Here is a 19,734-nt window from a genome sequence, read left to right on the forward strand (position 1 = left end):
ATGTCACTGTTAACTGTAGGGAGAAGAGACATGGTGCCTTTTTTTTGTACCTACTTTCAAAGTAGTTTTATATTGGATGAACAGTGTGGGAAGCTTTCATACTATGAGACTGCCAGCTGTTGCTACTGTTTTAAGCTTTGCATCTGTGATTGCCAGTATCACTAAGACATTGTGGAAGGCAATGGAGGGGAGAGGGGAGAGAATACATGAACATGTTAAATTCTAATCCAGTTCTGCGATTGATTATTGAGTGAGATGTTGAACAAACCATTTAACTTCTCTGCACCATTCCCCCACTTTGAAATGGGGATCATAATCACATCCTGCTCACTGGTGTTTTGCAGCGCCCCATTCACTGACATCCTCAAGGGTCTGAGATCTGCAAGTGGGGGCTGTTAAGAAGCACATTCATTTCCCTACAAGTCCGAGGCAGCAGCAGTGCTTTCTGTCATATTTCCCATTATACACTGCCTGGTCCAATTCCGTTCAGCAGTGCCGCGTTTTTCCTTTGCAGTAAGTTATTAACCAGGGTGGATGAAGTATTGAGAGACTTTTCTTTGTCTGGGCTTCAGCCATTGCTGACTTGAAAACCTCGTGTTTCATTGAGTAATCCCAGATCTCACTTTGAGGGAGCGTTCATGTTAGTTCTGCAACCACCTAGTGGGACAGATGGTGACGTCTGGTCAGACTTGCAGGTCAGGCTTCTAGGACTCTGAGATAAGGCAATTGTCATTTTCACATCTTAGTCAAGTCAAGCCTTCCTTATCCTCTCCTTTTTCTTTTTTTAAACCGGCCCCAACCGGTTTATTTACTTTTCTAATGGTTCTGTATTTCTAGCTAGCACTCAGTACACAGACAAAACAGCACTAATCTTATCACCAGGCCATCGCAGTTAATTGCTTTAAGTTTGATAGTCACATAATAATCTCAATCTCAAGTATTGAGCCATTTTTAAGAAATGCAGAACTGATAGAAGCCTGCACAGTTGTTTGCTGAGATAGCAATGCATTTAAGCTTAAAGTGAGTCAGTCATTTGCTAGAAAGACCTAGAAAATGTGTGTCCTGACTGACATTGGAGGACTTGGAGAGATATTCTGGAGCCCATCAACTTCTGCTTTAAGGATGCTGAATTCATTCGACTTCCACCAGAAATGAATTTTTCCCTTTTCCCGTGTCACTTTCCCTTCTTTCTAAAGTGTGAAAGTATGTGAGCTGTAAGCATAAATGCAAACACAGTGAGCTGTTACAGTGCACATTCCATGCGGATATTTGGTGGCACTGAGCCCAAAAGCTTCCATGCCCTTACCTTTGCTCTGTAGTTTTTCATTGCTCATCTCTTTAATTGCAGTTAAACTTTAAAGCACTCCAGTTTTGTCTGAAGTGCTGAAACTGGGCTGGAGGGAAAACATCACAGTTATCTTTGAAGCTCAGTCCTTGGAGATGAACCAGTTGCTGAACTTCAGAGGACATGGCAGTGTCCCTCTGCAGATCAGATTGCTAACCTTCATAAAGTGATTGGGCTGCTCAGCCAGTCCTGTCTTCAATGGAACAAGAAAAGTATTCTTTTTACACTGTTACTTTAAAAATGTGAATTTAACTGGGATTTTAAGAACTCTTGTCTCTAATGGTTAGATTACCTTCAGAAAAAAATTGCGTGTTGAAGGATCAGGCTTCCTCAAAAGAGCCAGAGCACTAGACATGTCTGCCATCCTTCTTACATGGAACTCTTTCTTCAAGGTAAATACGGTTAGAAATGCAGAGTCCTCCCAGTAATGTTCAGTGTTATGGGCTTTGGGAGAAGGGCCTGGAGGACACTGACCATGGTGGAATCTCAAAGTGTGGTGGCAGGTGAGGTAGAAGGAAGGCCCAGAGATCACAGGCAAACAGTACTGGCTTGCTGACCGATGAAAGCTGTTGAAGCTTGCTAGCAATGTGCTTCGAAATGAGGCAATTCGAAGATGACAGCTAATCTTCAGCCCAGTCTGAAAGCTCAGCCACACTAAAAGCATAGAAGAGAAGAGGCCATGACCAGCTAAGCAATAGAATAGGAGTGGCTGAGCAGATGCAAGTCCGAAGTGGAAATTGCTTCATGGGCAAAAAATTTAGAAATTTTTTCTGAAGCCTCTTTGCAACTCGTGACTACCCTACAGGCTGGCAAAGAATGCAAGCAAACTTAGATGCTGCAGCAGTCATGCTGCTGGCATCTCTTTGAACCCTAAAGTGGAACCAGAAGGGCAAGAAAGATCCTTTCTCTGCATCATACATGACTCTGAACTGGGCACAAGCCTGAACACACTGAGAACAGTTCTTAAGCCATCCTGTCTCTTGAATAAAGCCCTTCGAAATGCTCTGCAGCCTATTTGAGGAAGGATAGTAGGTTTGATGCTCAAAGAAAAGCAGTGATGGTGTGTCCTTCCAAATGGATGTAGATCTGGAGTCTCTTTTAGAGTCCACCTAAAAGGACCATTAATATCTTTCTCATTCCTGTCAATCCCAGAAAGCTCAGCAACTTCTCTCTGTGAGTGAGCCCAAGCATATACTCACACACGCCAGATTTTGGGCAAGTTCATATTTGCATCCGAAGAGTTGTTTCCCCATCTGTTCTTGTTGGTTATTGCAGGCCATTCTCTGGAGTGAGGTATTCTGGCTGCCATAACATCTGTGAGTGTTGTAATGAGGTTGGTTAGAATGTAACTCACTGAAGCAGCAAGAACTAATCACTGTATATTGATATAAGATGTGCAGAGCCTTAGATGGAGAGTGCTGTAATAATCTTCTGGGTGTGCGTATGGAGTGGGGGGTGGAGGGAATTGGGTATGTACACGTGTGGTAGTAAAATTACTCATTAGCTGCAGTAGGTCTCATTATCTTAGGGAAGCACATCAATGATTCACTGCTTAACAGAGTGTTTGGAAATGCCTGCTTATATGCAGAAGGCAGCCCAAACCAATATCCTGTACAGTCCATGAGCACCTGTCTCAGATTGAGGGAATTTTAACTGCTTCTATTTTCTCTCCCAGATATTGGAACTCCCTGAGTAACCTCGTGGCTTCACTCCTGAACTCAGTTCGCTCCATTGCCTCCCTGTTGCTGCTTCTCTTCCTCTTCATTATCATCTTCTCGCTCCTGGGGATGCAGCTCTTTGGGGGCAAGTTTAACTTTGATGAGATGCAGACCAGGAGGAGTACATTTGACAACTTCCCTCAGTCCCTCCTCACAGTGTTTCAGGTAAGGGCACGAGTGGTCCCAGTGGGGCCAACACTTTGTGTTTGTGTGGGGTGAGGCAAGTTCTGCACCCTTCCCCTGCAGCCTGACAGTCCCCGAGACTGGACAGCACACTAACAGCTCCAGGAGCAAGGTGCCACACTGTGCTGCCAGCATAGGGTATTCCCTCCCAAAGTGGGGAACCAAAGACAAAACCTCTGTGTATTGCAAGGCCAGCAAGTCTTAACAGGGTAGGACAAGAGAAGAGCCATTGTCATGTTCCAGGGCAGCAAGCCGAAGCCCAACCCTGCCACTGTCCTCCCTCCTCCACTGTACTGGGGAACAAAAATCCGCTCACAGCACCACAGAATTAATCAAATGACCATAAGCTGACTGCAGTTTTGGGAGTGATCCACCAAGAGCATGAGGATCATGATTTCATTCACATGCAAAACGAAGGGAAGTGGCAGGGAGTGCTGTGCTGAGGGCAGTGCTACAGGTTGTGCAGCCTGTCTGAAACAACAGACACGTGGGAGGGAAATGCCTGGAAAAAGTGGGAAGACTTGAACAGAGTTGTGTGGGAGAGCCGTTTGCCTTCAGCCATCATCTTGAAGGGGACATCTGTTTGGGTTTTTTCACACTTAGAACGCAGGACTTCTTTGCGTGCTCCTTGTTCTGTGGTTTGCTGATTGTTTTTTAATTTAATTTTCTAGACGGACCCAGCCAGAATCGCCAACCATCCTGGGGGAGGGGGTGCTCTTTAGGACAATAGATATCTTTGTGTTAATGGGGTTTTCAAATTCTCTGTGTGGTCTAACACTGTATCCCTTATTGGTGGGAATGTGTCATTTAGATCCTGACTGGGGAGGACTGGAATTCGGTGATGTATGATGGGATCATGGCTTATGGCGGCCCCTCTTTTCCAGGAATGTTGGTCTGTATTTACTTCATCATCCTCTTCATCTGTGGAAACTGTATCCTTTGGTGCTACTCTTTTCTGCAAGAGGGGCTGAATTTAAAGCCACCATTTACTTTGTCATGTCAGAAAATAATGAGTTTCATATCTCACATTTTTACCTTTTCCCTAGGTCTGAATTTTGGCTTTACACTGCCTAAAGTTAAACAAATTTGTTTAATTTTAACTACTGCTAAGGTATATAGACAGTTGTAAGAGCCAGCTACGTGCCAGTTCCACGTGCTAGCTTTTACTTTATATTTTCACGTTAAGTGTTTTTATTTTTCACTCCCCTTAATTCTGTCATAGGTTTTCTTTCCTGACTTCTTCAGAAACTAATCTATGTGTGTTCCTACTGTACTTACTGCATATTTTTTGCTTCAATTGCTTTTTTAGTAATATATTCCATGTGCTTTCATCCAAGCCTTATGTGGAATAAAAATATGTATAATCTACAATATGCTGTATACAAATGCTGTAATAGGAGTAACATATGTTTGACATAATTGATTTATGTGAGATCATACATTAATTCATGTGTAAACTCAGAGGACCCATGTTCCATTTCAGTTACTGCAATCTGTGTGTTCTTCAAACAGAAAATCCTGTGCTCTGTTATCTTCCAGCCTATGCTGGTCTTAAGTAACTTGAGTTCTCTCTGACTTCAAGGTGAGGTGAGGGCACTGTGCATATCCCAGGAGGTACAAAGCACATTGCATGATTAGGCTCTGAGTGTCTCTTTACACCAATTTGCATATAACATAGAGCTGTGGTTCTGTTCCATATCTCAGTTTGCTCCAAATTTGTCCATGTTTAGTTTCTGCTTCCCTAATAAATGGCCCTCCTGTGTCAGAGGTGACATTTCATTTTATACTGGTGCTTCTATAAAGCCACCTTGTGGACTCAGCCCAACTCTTCTGGCCTTTGTTCATAATTCAGATCTCTCAAACCCTGTTATTTGACATTTCAGTTGACCTGCATGCCCTCACTTCAAAGTGAGATGGTGCAATTCCACTTATCTGAAGGTCAAGGTAGGCAATCTTCCTGACAGCTTAAAAAAAAGCTACAATTTGGATCTCCTTGTGAAAATGTGAGCCAAGTCTACATGCTGGCTGACTTTGGAGCCATTAGACCTTGGAGCCCAGGGAGGGGGGTGTCTGTGTTTCCAAGTTGAGCCTTGAACCAGGGTTTGCTTAAAAGTTATCATGGTATGATAAGACCTAAGCTCAAGAAATTTATAAAACAAGCTGATATTCAGATTTGTAACACGAGACCTGAACACTGACTTGTAATACAAGAAAACAGTTGTGATTCCTTGCCCTTGAGCTACACAGGCATGACTGGCCATGCATGGATTCTCTACTAGGAGATGTTAGAGTTGTCAACTCAACTCTTCACTGTCCAGATTAAATTAACCTTAGAAATGCTCATCAGAGTGCTATGCTTGCTTGTCCATAAAATCCATTCATGTGACCTAAGCTGTCAAAGATGCAAAGCATTTAGTGCTCCCCTTATCTTCTGTGGGATTTGTTGCACAAAGTGATACTCTTTTGGGATGTTGGAAACTAAAATATAAACCTGGACTTAGATGTTTTATATCAGTCGTTCTGTTGTGAAATTTTGGAAACCCACAGTGTGTTAACTATGTGGATGGAAGGTGTAGGTTTGTGCATGCTGGATATGCACATCCTGAGCAGTTGTGTGAAATGGAAGTTTGGAAAATCCGAGACGCATGATGACAGGTTGCTAAAAATTTTCAGTTAAGAAACCCTTGGTGTAATCTTTTCTTGCAGTTTTCAAAGCCAGTTTTCTTTAAGTACACACAAACAGATATCCTGCTGAACGTATTTTTGGCCATTGCTGTGGACAACCTTGCTGATGCTGAGAGTTTAACATCTGCACAGAAAGAGGAGGAAGAGGAAAAAGAAAGGAAAAAGCTAGCAAGGTAAATCCATTTGCATACAGCTATCTGCAGTGATGTGCATATATTCCTGTGAGTGTAATTACACAGGATGCATATACATAGGTATATGATGCATATATATGTGCATATATCTGATACATATACATGTGAGTATATGTAATATGTATATTTATCTTCTCTGTGTGTATATAGGTTATACATATGTGATTAATGTAATTATGTATGGAATTATGTATATATAAATTTTTATGTAAAGGAATTCACACTGTAAGACAAGAAAGTGTCTTGAGCTGGGAGTCCCCGCAGCTGCAGTGATGTGAGCAGGGGAAAGGAAGTCTGGGTGACTGATGAGCTTTCAGAGCATCAGCAGAGAAGGAGTGTGAAATGGTGTCAATGTTACAATCCCATTTGAATCTCCCTATTATCTTCCAATTGCTTTGGGCCACAAAGCGTATTTTCAGACTGTCATTCCCATGACAAGATTCAGCAGCTTCCTTTTCTTTTGATGCCACATGCTGTTCTTCTCATGCCAGTTCTTTTAGTGTTTCCACAGACACTTAAGAGGCACGAGCTGGATGTGGAGCTTCTCTGTCATTCCCAGCTGCCAACAGCAGGGAAGCCTCTCCTTACTGGTTATTTCCATTCACTGTCTTCCAGGCTGCTTGGAGGGGATCTCTTGTGCAGATCTTTCTGTTTCATCCTGCATGCTGCTCCCTCTGGGAGTGCAGAGAGGGGCAAAACCTTTGTAGGCAACCAAGGGGAAGATGAGAGATGAAAATGGTCCATGCCTTTGTCATTGGGTGAACAAAGAGATCTCTGCTGACAGACCTAGAATATGCACATGCACAAACACACAGGCACATACTTCCCTCACACACACACACACTCACACACAAACACACTCACATGCCATTGAGAAAGCTACAAAATAAAGGACACTATAAAGAATTAGAGCAGAGCCTCTGCCTTTGCCTGTGGATGAGGACAAGGTGGAACCACTGGGCTCAGAATGGAGATGCCAGCTGATTGTTCTCATGGTGTGTGCTGTATTACATGAAGTCCCTAAAAGGGAAACAAGCTGTTCACCTTTGTAACTCTTTGCTTTTTATCTTGTGAAATTGTTAGAACTGCAAGTCCTGAAAAGAAACAGGAGATGGAAAAAACAGCTGTGGAGGAAGAGACAAAGGAGGAGAAAATTGAGCTGAAATCGATCACTGCTGATGGAGAATCCCCACCTGCTACCAAGGTAAGGTCTGCTGCCAGCCAGGCACTCTCTGTGCAGCGATGGCATGAGCAGCTTGGGTTTCTGAGGGAATGAAAACTGTCTGCCTTGTCTGATAAAGGCTTTGATGCTTCTCTTTCCATTTCTGTCAGATCAATGTGGATGATTACCAGCCCAATGAAAACGAAGAAAAGAGCCCATATCCCACAACAGAAGCACCAGGTATACATCTTCTTCCTCTTATCCCTGATCTGACAAAGACAAGCTCCAGTTTCTAATGCACATAAAGCCAGATTGTGGTAGCAGGCATGCTGAACATGTAATGCTGTCATGATGGGACACAGTGATGTGCTTGCCTGTGTTTGCACAGGTGTGGACTTGGTCCTTTGCAGTCCCTATACTGATTAGTCATCTTTCATTTGGTTCTGTATTGGGAAATGCAGAGCTTTGCAGAGAACCAAATCAAATCATATAAAAATCTTTGCATTTGAAAATATACATGTGACTTTGTTTTCAGTGCGTTTTTCAGCACTCAATGGTCAGGGAAACTCACAAGAGGTAGTCATAAAAGAGAAAGTGTTGAATGCCTTTTTGTGCTGTTTTCTAATCAAAAAGGACAGTGTGACATTAAAATAACTCTAATGGCATAAGATCTCAGCACAGAATGGGAGGAATCAAACTATAGCATTAGTTAGGCTGATTTTCAAGTCAATTGGGCCCAATTAACATCATTCTCAGATACCTGACAGATTGGTCGAAGAAATCTCAGAACCTCAAGCAGTTTTTCTTCAAGAGATCCTGAATGGGGGGTGAGGTTGGAGCTAGTCAGTTCAACTTCCATTCTTGGAAAAGTGCTTGAAAAAATAATTAAACAAAGTATATGACTGCAAGATAAGGTGATGACTAGCAGCCAACACAGATTTGCCAAGAGCAACTCACATCAAACCACCCTGATTTTCTTCTAGAAGGGGCTGAAAATACTTGTACGCAGGAGAAAAGAAGTAGATGTATTCTTTTACACTTTGCTAAGGCTTCTGACCAATTCTTGTAGAATTCTCATAAGCTGGCTAGAAAATTATGGTCTGGATGATTGTGAGAGAAATTGATCCAACCCTTTATGTGGAGGGTATTGATAGCCCAAGTGAGCCTCTACAACCCAAAAGCCTGTCTGGAGTTCAGTTCAGTTCATTGTTAATGACCTGAATGATGGAAGAGGCAATATGCTTATTACATTTGTAGATGACATGAAGCTAGGAAGGACACGAAGCATGCTGGAGGGCAGCATTAGAATTCAAAGAGCTGTTGAGGTCCTGGATAAATGGTCTAAATAAAATTGAAAGTGCCAGGCTCTATACGTAGACAGGAATAAACAATTCACAAATAAAGGATCTTAGGTGACAGCTAGTTAGGTAACAGTCCTTGAGAAAAGAACCTCAATCTTATGATCACAAGCTCAACAGCTTGCCAGCAACAGTTTGCTGTCTTCCAAAAGGCAAGCAAGTAGTGAGATTTATAAACAGAGAAAACAAAACCTTTTTATGCAGTTATGGGCTTCTTTTAAGCGGTCAGTGAAAGCTAATCAGAGCAAAGCAATTGTTCTATTGTGTTCTCTGATGGAATATCATATCTCGTTTTGGGTGCTCCAATTGGAAAAAATATAGAAGAGAATGGTGAAAACAATGCTAGTAGGAGGCAAGAACTAAGATTGAATGAACTGTGATAATCTGAGTTAGGAAAGGCAGGAGAAACACCTTCAAATGCATAAAAACCTGCTACAGGTAGGAAGGAAATTATCTCCATTATCAAATAATACATTTAAGATTCACACCAGAGAGAATTTTCTAATGGTGAGGCTAGAAAAGATCACAGAGATGGCTGTGGAATTCCAGCATCACTGAATGCTGTTAGGAGCAAGTCAGAAAAATGTCTTCCAGAAAAGGCTTAGATATAATAGTTAATTGATCCTGGCCTGGCATAAGCATGAACCAGAGGGCCTTTTGTGGTCCTTTCCTGCTCTGCTCTTACGTGTTTCTATGATTATGTAACAGGCTATAATAGGTTATGAAACACATTCTCTTCTATTCCATGATTCCTAATAAATAAATGTCTGATAATAGGTTGATGTGGCAGGGTAAAAAAGAACACAATAGTTCATTTTAAGTAGATGGACAAGGGTTTCAGACAAGCAAAATGGAAAACTCTTCATTGCATTTGACTTTCAGTACAAAAAGTCCCCATGTTTGCTATACTTGTATTCTTCCATATTTATAGCCAATTTATCAGGAATAGAATGTGATTCTAACTCTATGCAATAGTGTTTTAACATTGCCTGGGGGAGATACCTCTGGCTTTAATCTTCCCACTGCCTCTGTAGGCACAGGCACTTACTGGACACATATCCCCAGTTGCTAAGGGGTTTGCAGGAGTCTTTAGTTAGAAGGACAAATTAAAAGAGCTTGATACAGTTCTGTTTCAGTTTCTCAGCTGGCCTGGATTTGCAGGCCGTTACATTTTTTTTTTTGCAAGTGAAGCAACAGTCATCTGTATCGATTTTAAGTCTACTGCTAATAGAATTGGAGTTTAGTTTTGCCTTCTGTGGATAGCTTAGAAATAGTCCAGCATATGAAATATGTGACAAAAGCTACATCTACGTTCGTTTTTTGTCATTCAGCCATGCATAGAATTAGAGTGTGGAAAATTAAGTGAAAACACTTTTAACTCCTGCCTTGGGGTGCCAATCCCTGACTTAATATACTCTTGAACACAACCTAAAATTTGAATGGATGATCAGGTTTTCTCCTGTTTCCTGTTAGAAACGCAAGCAAGAATTTCCCAATCCCCACACGTATCCCTGCCCGGTTCCCTTGTGGCCATCTGACCAGCCCAGAATCCTTCTGCTGATTGCCAATCAGTCCAGCTGTGGTACAGGAGATGCTGTGCAGCCATATACAGCCCATCTGGGAACACACTTTTTCCTACCCACTTGCACATGGATCCATTTTCAGCTGTGCTTTAAGTGACACATCCTATTGTTTCTTAGATGCAGTCAGTTGGTTCTACCTATTTTCTGTTTCTGATTTAAGCTGTTAGTGCCTGTGACCTTTCCACAGCTGTGTACCATTCCATCCTCTGAAAACATTCTTCACCCTAATCCAGTGTTCAGAAACAATTTGAAATGGTCACCTCATTTTTATTTTTTTCTTTATTCTTTCAACCTACCTTGTTTGGGCTCTAATTTGTTTCTGCTTCTCAACCAGTTTTCTCAAAAACCTCTTCTGACTCTATGTGCTACACAGTGTTGCTCATAGGCCTCAGAGTACCCTGTGTGCTTGCAGCTCCTCAGATCACCTAGCCCCTTTTTTTTGGAAGGACAGACTAGTTCTTCCAGAGATTTGTGTACACTAGAAGAATTATTATGATGATATGTTTATTATAAGAAGACAGGGAGCTAGTCTTGCAGTCTAGTACAGAAATAGACAAAGAATTCGGAACGTCAAATGGAGGTAAAAGCTTGGGGATGATTCATGGGAGCTTGAAGCAAAGCAGTGTCCTTATACGAGAGTTCTGGTTTTCGTACAGTAAAAAAAAAAATACCCCCATCATCAAATTTCTCACTGATGCTGCACTGTAGCCTGTTTGTGTTTGTCTTCACAGCCAGAGAACTTCTGCTTCTACAAATGTGAGCAACTAGGCAGGTTCTATATGCAGGTAGATATGTTAGGAACTGACGTGAGGTTGTTCTCATGTTGTTCTTTGCAAACTGGGGCCTCGCTGTTTCCTTTCTTCTTTGCCCCAGACTCTACTTTAAGTGAAAGATATTTAGAACATTATTCTTTATCTGTGGCTGAGGAACTGAATGTGTTTTTCAGTCTGAAGGTGTGTGGTTGCCAGAATCTTTAATGCATTTCCTGCTGTATGGCAGACAGGAGAAAAAGAGGAGAGGAGCAATGTTCTTTATGGTCTTCATGGTGCTGATCCTTTTGCTAAGGGTCCATTTTCCTGAGGCATTGTTCCATACCCATTTAAAAGGATATTTAAGCATTCCTCTGAGTAAAAGAAGTAGAATGATCCAATAGTGAAGGTGCAGAACAGGGACTCAGAATACTAGTCTTTTTAAGTAAGAATCTCAAATATCCCACATGAGCAGTGGTTTTCTGGCCTGTTATAGAAGAAAAAGGAATTTTCTTACATCACTCATTGTCAGTCTGCTCTGAAACCTGTAGGTAAAAGGTACAAGTGCAAAGTATGGAATACTGTATAAATATGAGCATTGACATTAACACCTGTTTTACAAGTACTATGTAGAAAAGTACTTGTAAAAGAATGTTTCTTTAACTAATAAAGCCTGTATAAAGAGTATTCTAAAGTATATTAAACATTAATTGAGCTGTTAAAAAATAGACTAACTGAATAAGTACAAACTCTATGTACCAGCTCAAACATTTATGCAAAGATCTATCAAGTGAATTTGAGCTGAACTCTTGGTACTGGAAGTGTAAAGAAAGAATCCTATTTACATGTAATAATGGCATGCATTCAAAAAGGGCACTTTTCTCCTGTCTCTGATATCTAGATTAGGATCTGTGCTGATTCATCTGTTCTTTCTGATGTGTCCTGTAATGAGATCAAGTACCTCACCCTGAAGGAACAGTCTTTTCCTGGAATTTATCTCCCTTTATGAACTCGGGATGAACCTTTTAACTAGAGTTTCCTCCTTTGCATTGCCTGGAAGATGAACCAGCTTCATCTAACCTGTTGGACTCCTTTCTTAAAGTATATTTTTTTCTGTCCTGCTGATTAAGCAAGAGGATTGGAATCTTTTAAAACAGCAAAATCCTATCATGTTGTTTACAAAACAACATCTGACTTCAGCAGGTAGAAGGAATCCTCAAAGGTGGAAGCTTCTCTTTCACATAACCCTTAGACCCCCTCTCTGCATTTTTTATCCCGAGGTTGCTCATTGTTCAGCACAGGGCCTGGGGATCTGCTCCAGAGGCATCAGGTTCGAGACTCTTGGCAATCTCAGCCTCTTTCCCACCTTTTTAGTCTTCCTCCCACTAAATTATGAAAGAGGACAATTTTTAAGACCTTCTGATCGGTGTCATTCAGTGTGCCCACGCTCAGTGTTTGCTCTGTACATGCACTCATCCAGACACGATCCTAGATGTGGCAGTGGCTCCATGGAGATCCTCACAAATAGGAGAAAAACAGATCTTGATAAACTGGAGGAATGGTCTGAAGAAAAAAAGATGCGGTTCAATAAGGCTGAGATCCAAGTGCCACTCTTGGGAATAGTCAGTGGCAGAAATGCAGAGGGGGAGTGACAGGCTAGACGGTTGTCCTATGATAAATAATCTGTACTTTGTGCGTATCAGAAACTGATGGCAAATTAATGCCAGAGTGTAATGAAAAGTGCCCATGAAGGACATTTAAGCAGGAAGATAGTATAAGATATAATAAGTATTCCATCTCTCCTGCACCAGTGAAACCTCAACTGCAGGTTAATCCTGCACATAATCTGGAAGAAAGTAGAAAGAGTGATCAGAGACCTGGGGAACACAGCACCTCAGGAAAGACTGTTGCTATTTTGCTCTTAGATATTCTCACAGAGGCATATTAATTGTCCTTGAGTATGTAAAAGCCTTCTGCAAGAGGAAGGCAATTCTCAGTTTTCTGTGTGCGTGGAAAGTAAGAAAACAGATACTGGATTTAGACCATAGCAAGAAAGGTACAAGTGAGTCATTAGAAGCTTTTTTTTTTTTTTTTTGCAGTGAAGTGTCTGAGGAGAGTGTTGTGAGAATATTGTGGGTTTACCAGCATTAATGGTTTCACAGAGAGACTAGATCAATGTTTGCCAGGGCAAGCACTGGGCAACAAATGCTGCCTTGGGAGAAGGAAGTGGACAAGGAACCACAAGTTTTAGCATCCTATTTCAATAGTTCATAGCTTTTAGCTCTAGTTATGACAGAGACAAATGCCCCAGCACTGCAGAATGGGTTATATTTTGCATTAAAAGACAAAAATGTTTCTTGCAGCAGAGGAAGATGAGGAAGAACCTGAGATGCCTGTTGGCCCTCGGCCTCGCCCAATGTCTGAGCTGCACCTCAAGGAAAAGGCTGTGCCCATGCCTGATGCCAGTGCTTTTTTCATCTTCAGTCCTAATAACAGGTATTTAAGAGACTGCTTAGCTGGAAGAAGGAGGCAAAGAGCGGGTACGCCTTTCATGTTGGGCCCCAAAGGTTATGAGGTGCAGAGCTCCCTTTCAGCAATTCATACCAGAGACCTTCTTTGACCTCTCTCTCCTTTAAAGGCCCTGGCATGAAATCCTCATGAAAGCACAACTGTAGGGACCTCCCTGACAATATTCAGTGGGAGTTCATGGCACCTGCAAAGCTGACTGAAGACACAAATCATGAAAGCTTCAGAAATAAGGGACTTGGAGGCAAATCAGTAATTGGAATTCCCCTACATATTCAGATCCAAATTGCAAGAGAGCCATCATGGAATTAATCAAGTGTGAGGTAGGAGCTTCCTGTCCTAAGGGCTGCTCAAAATCCACTCCCAGTACAGAGTTCATGTGTCTCTGCTCATTGCTGCACATCAAGAATGAGCATAAAATTAAAAATAGGAAGAGGAGGAGGAGAATCCATAGCTCTGAGGGGAGTCTAAGGCGAACATACTTTCCCATGGGCTCCTGCAATGCAGCTTCACATTGTGCCACCTGTCTTTCCAAAATAGCTGTGCAAGGCTAGTACTGTGAACGGAGAGTTGTTATGACACAGGGGAATTTATCTTTCCAAGGGTACAGAAATGAGCTCACTGCCCACTGGTCTGTGCAGGATCATGTACCCCAGTATCTCTCTTGAGGGCTCAGCATCCAGACACAGCCCCAGAGCAAGACAGGGCTGTAAAAGCACTGTTGAATTCAGAGCCAGTTTTTCCACAGCAGAGCTTGTGCCACTCCTCCTTGGGTATGTGTAACAGGGAGGGACTGAGGATGATTGGGACTCGTAGACTCTAATGCCAGCTTTGCCACCCACCCACTGTCATTTGTAGAAGAAGTAAATTAACCTCTGCAATCATCTGTAAAATTACTATAATAGGGACTGGGAGACTTAACAGCTAAGAGTAGAACTAAATAGATTAATGAAGTGCCTCTAGAATTAATGCACAGGGCTGTTATGAGGTTTAACTCCTCATGTCTTGATACCAATGTATGGAAAGTGCAGTAATGTTCTCCAATAAGCAAGCTGCCATTTGATGGGAGACTGCTCCTTCTTTATCTGCTGGCTTCCCACTAAGAGCACCAAGCCTGCATGGCATGGTGTCCTCTCAGAAGCCATTTGCAAATGCCAGCCTGCCCTATATCCATTTGGCCAGGCCTGTACCCTGTTAGCAAGGTAGACCCCCATAGCTCCTGTTAAGTGACGCTCCAGCCCCAACTCAGAAAGACACTGGCACCCCAGAGCCTGTTTCTGCTGCTCTCCTCCCAGATGAATGAGGAATGGTTCTGTGAATGAAAGCGAGGGGTATAATTTTGGGTTGGCAGGTTTCAGACCACATGGAAATCACAAAAGGCTCTGTCAGGAGGGAGTGACTGTTCCCCATTCAAACACACCGAGCGTGAGTCCTGCATGATGTGGAGAGCCAAGGCTGCCTGGCACAGCTGCCTGGGCCCATCATTCTCCCTGCTGCTGGGGCAGAGGGAAGGTGCTCTGCAGAGCAGTCCTCTAGGGCCAGTCCTGCTGGCAAAAGAGGATTGAGGGGGAAATGTTTCCCAAGTCTTGCTGTTCTTTGAGAGATAAAGTTGTGCCTCTCCTCTCTCTTGCAGGTTTCGTGTCCACTGCCATCGAATCGTTAATGATAACATTTTCACCAACCTGATCCTATTTTTCATCTTGCTCAGCAGCATCTCCCTGGCAGCTGAGGACCCCGTCCGACACCTCTCCTTTAGGAACCAAGTATGCTTCACATCCTCCTTCCCTCGCTGGGTATTAAAAGTGTGGTGTAAGCAGATCATGAGTTGAAGCCGGGAAAGGCAGAAAAGACTGCATCAGAGGCTTTGGGAGTGCCTGTCTTCTGTGATTTGTGCCTTTTGTAGGCTGTGTGTGAAATCATTGGGCTTTGCAGGGAACATGAGTCAGTGCAGAATTTGGCCTCTGGTTCATTTCAGAACCATGTGTAGGGGAAGGAAGAAGAGGAGGCTGAAGCAAAATTATTGTTCCCTGGGATTAAGGCGTTATAAATGAGCTGTAAAAACATTGATTGGGATACAGATAATTCTGATTTGAGGGATTTTCAGATTCCCTTTGGAACATTTACTCTGCTGCCACATGCTGTCTTTTGAACTAAAAACCCTGATTTTTACTTTATTCACACTGGTTTAAATCAGGAGTAACATTCTTGAGTTTGATGCAGTCACTCTGGGGAAAATTGATGTCATCAAGGTTAGAATCAGACTATTTGAACACAAGCTGCAAAGCTATTATTAAAGTTGAGATAATCCTCAAAAAATATGCTATGCTCCTCTCCTTACCAGCCTGGGGGGAGAAGAGGAAGGCATTCACCACAGAGGTACATTCCCACCTTCCTTCCTGACCATTCTTATTAGCCTTTTGAAATGTTCAGTGCTCCCTTAACTTTGCCAGTGGTTGTTTCCATTAATCTGAGGTCATTGCAGAAATCAGAAGAGCCAGCAGACATATATGAGACTTCACTGCTGTCTGCAGTGGCATTTTGGTGAAGAGTTCGCTAGGCTTGAAGAGTTTGCTGAGCTTAAAGAGTGGGACGATTTTTTTGTGGTTTAATAATAAAACCTTAATTTAATGCTCCCTGAAATATCCTGGCCTGAGCATGCATTTAAACACATATGTGCATTCAGAGAAGGTGTTAGTGGCAATTTATTCCCGAGCTTATCTCAGAGTAGCTTTGCATTTTGTCCTGAAGAATGGTGCTAAATAATACGGCCAAACCTGTGCCACCAAGGACCCCACTTGTGCACAGATGAGTGTGCCCACCATGTAGGGATAACTGCATGTCAGTATGAATTAGTGCTGCAGCATCTCAGCTGGCAGATGGGCTTCTGACATGCCACAGAAGCTGTCACAGAATCTGTAGCAGAGAGATTTAAATGAGAAGGAAAAAAAAAAAAAGGAAGTCAAAGCTTGTTGTCCTGGATTAAAGAGCTGAAGGTTTGGGGCAAAGAGTTGTTTTGTGTATCTGAAGCCAGTGATGTTGCATGAAAATCTGTGTTTAATTTTTGCAGGTACAGATGTTTAAAGTGTATCATACAAGGGGACAGTGACAAGATGTTTGGGTTGCAAATGTGGTCTGCCTTTAACAGTAGAACAGTAAGATTGTGTCCTACCCTGTGCCCACACAGAGGACTGGGAGGAAAAAAAAAGAAGCAAGCTGAAAGCAAGACACCTGCCTCTGCCTTTGCTCTGAGACTTGTACAGACCAGGGCTGCTGCTGGCACAAGCCATCCCAGAGCAAGGAGACAGGAACAGAGAGCCCAGCAAAGGCTAGTGAAGAGGCTTGGACACTGCTTCTGTCCCGGGGCAGGCTGGTGGCTGTGTTCTTCTGGTGTCACACAGGGCTCAAGCAGCAAGTTTTTGGAAGTGCCCCCCCAGTCTGATCAAACAGCCTTTGAAGCCCAAGCGAGTCCTAAGACTGTGTGCTCACAATATTCTCCTGTTTGCACCTTGGTAAGGTGCTTATTCATTTTAATATATTCTAGAGTAAATTCCTATTTAAATAATAATGAATATGCCAACTGATAAATGGTACTGCCTGCATAGGTGGAGCAGTGATCATTTTCAGTGGGCATGATTTCATCTATCAGGGACATCTTTTCTACCTGCAGCTTTGGGGCCAGATTCACCACTATGTTCCAGCTCCTTTGCAGTGCTCTGGTGATGTAAAGCAGCAGCAGGTACAGCTTAATCATCCACTTTAATCAAGTTTACAGATGCTTTATATTGGTGGAGTCATGCAAGGCAGCCTGAGAATACCCATGAATCTGGCCCATTGATTATGAAATTATTCCATTGATATAATAACCAAATATCAGGACCTACAAAGCAGCAATGCAATAGGATATTACCAGTTATAATGTATGTAAATTAATATAGGGTGCAGTTAAGATCTATCCCCCTTGAAGTGGCCCTTTTTTAATTCTCTAAGTTGCAAAAATTTATAGAGCCCATGATGGCCTTGAGAAGAATTTGGGATTAAACATTACACAGTGACCTAAAGAATTTTAAGTTACACAGTAGCAGTGATACAGCCCCCCATTTGACATCCAGTCTGCAAATCAGTCCAGATTTGGATTATGCTTAAATAGTGCAATGTGAAATAACCCTGTAGTTTGCAGTAGCTGCCCCACTGCCCTGTCATACCATGCTGTAAAATCTGAGTGAGGGTGCAGGCTCTGAGATACCATAAACACCTGTGGGATGGGAGAGGGCAGTTTCCTGTTTTATGTTTATTTGTGTGTTAGCAGTAAAGGTTTACATTTCACAAATTATAAGTTTTCTACAGCTTCCATATATTGGCCTTGCGATTTAGAACTTGATTGTGGTGAAAGAGCACTAACCATGAGCACACAAAGCTTTGATATTCAGCATCTGTAGTGTAGATAGCACTAAAGTGGCTTGGAATATTGAAATTCCAAGACAGTTCAATTCTGGTCCCATTAGTCAATGAGAAAGTACCCATTTGCTGCTGTAGGTTGTCAATTGATTGGCAGTGAAAGACATTTCTGTCCCTGATGCTGCTACTTTGAAAGCCCCTTTACACTTCCAAACTTGCTGTTGCCTTCTGTGACACTCCAGGGCCACTCTTTGTGGTCTGCTATACGTGCCATGGGTATCTCCATCACCAAGTCTAGGTTTCTGGGAATGAAGAGTGTTTCAGCTTGCTTGTTATTCAGGATGCCAAGGGAAAGATGTGAGATCTAAGCTGGGCACCTTTAGCACATGATCAAATTATGGTTGCAATACATGTGCTGGGATTCTGTTCAATTGGCAGAGTCTTTGTGATTCATCCTAATCCAGGGAAATTCAGGATAGAGAAAAAAAATAGCTAGAGTATGAATTTGTAGTTTGCTTTTCTTCCTTTGAGAGAGAGCACAGGACAAGCCTGCATGAAAGTTAATAAGAAGAAATCTCATGTTTTCCACTGAGAGGCCAGGCATTCTTTGTATTCTCAGTTTGGGAGCCTATTTGGGAAAACCCTTCAACGTCGTTTATTAGATTTAAAAAAAAAAAAAAAATCCTACAGCAACCAAAAAGTTATTTTGCCTCAATAGCGTTCGTGGGATTGTAACTCAGAAAAGATTTAATGTAATGTGTAATGTGCTTCTTGTCCTCTGTGCCAGGACCTTCACTGCATTCAACAGGACATCGTTACAAAACCATTCCCTGTAGAGTCGTCCTCGTTCCCTTGTGCAAAGACATATGTATTTGATTTTGAACTGTGATTTCCCATTCAAGTGATTAGTCACCGATCTACCCTCCCCGCTCCTATTCCCTTTTGTTTTTGCAGATTCTCTATTATTTTGATATAGTTTTTACTGTCATTTTCACCATTGAAATTGCTCTAAAGGTAAAGTGCCCATCTTCTCTACCATTGCTTGTTCACAAGCTTACTAGTTTTCTGCGACTATCTGTTGCTAACACACACGCCTGTTTGTTCCTGGGTCATGCTCAGTACCACTAACCCAATTGTGCTTATTTTTCAGATCCTAGGCAATGCAGACTATGTCTTCACTAGTATCTTTACATTAGAAATTATTCTTAAGGTAACCAATCTGAGCAATACACTTGTTTTCTTCTTTCCTCCTTTCGTTGCTTCTCTTTCTTTCCTTCTTTCTTTCCTTTTCTCTTTCTTTCCTTCTTTCTTTCCTTTTCTCTTCTTTCTTTCCTTTTTTCCTTTTCTCTTTTTTCTTCCTTTCTTCCTTTCTTTCTTCCTTTCTTTCTCTCTTTCTCTCTTTATTTTGTTCTCTTTCACTTTCTTTCGCTCGTTTTTTATTATTTTTTTAACCCCATTATTATCTCTATACAAAGGGTTGTTTTTTCTTTTGATTTTAAGGTTTTGATAGTTGCTTAAAAGGTCTTCTGTGAAATTTTTATATTCAAACTCATAGTTTAGGGCCTATAGCAAAACAGTGCTTTGTAGAGGAATCTCAATGAAAGGATGCAATGTTGGGAAAAGTCAGAAAGGACCAAAAAAAGGCCATCCCCTCATAAATTTCTCTCTCTACCCTGGCCAGTCTTTGCAAAACAGGATTTATCTGCTCTGCAAGAAACTCTGAATACATACACCTCCTCTTACACATGCTACACATAAAGAGAAGGTCTCTGTTCTGTACAAGTCATGAGGCCGGGCCAGGGGGTGGCTGATGACTTCTGTAAGGTTACAGGGTGC

At 42.1% G+C, this 19,734-nt stretch overlaps 1 protein-coding gene across 13 annotated transcripts in view; it reads left to right on the forward strand.

Annotated features, from left to right (window-relative positions):
- CACNA1C (calcium voltage-gated channel subunit alpha1 C) overlaps positions 1-19,734 on the forward strand; it is a 433,056-nt gene that overhangs the window by 325,691 nt on the left and 87,631 nt on the right. For all 13 annotated transcript variants that reach the window (XM_032687965.1, XM_032687962.1, XM_032687963.1 and 10 more), the window contains 8 exons: positions 3,021-3,228; positions 4,058-4,178; positions 5,990-6,104; positions 7,209-7,329; positions 7,458-7,527; positions 13,341-13,473; positions 15,137-15,266; positions 19,049-19,108. In XM_032687965.1, coding sequence (XP_032543856.1) covers positions 3,021-3,228; positions 4,058-4,178; positions 5,990-6,104; positions 7,209-7,329; positions 7,458-7,527; positions 13,341-13,473; positions 15,137-15,266; positions 19,049-19,108 — 958 coding nt within the window. The remainder of the gene's footprint in view (positions 1-3,020; positions 3,229-4,057; positions 4,179-5,989; positions 6,105-7,208; positions 7,330-7,457; positions 7,528-13,340; positions 13,474-15,136; positions 15,267-19,048; positions 19,109-19,734) is intronic.

This window comes from Chiroxiphia lanceolata, chromosome 5 (genome assembly GCF_009829145.1).
Source record: "Chiroxiphia lanceolata isolate bChiLan1 chromosome 5, bChiLan1.pri, whole genome shotgun sequence".
Taxonomy (NCBI): Eukaryota; Metazoa; Chordata; class Aves; order Passeriformes; family Pipridae; genus Chiroxiphia; species Chiroxiphia lanceolata.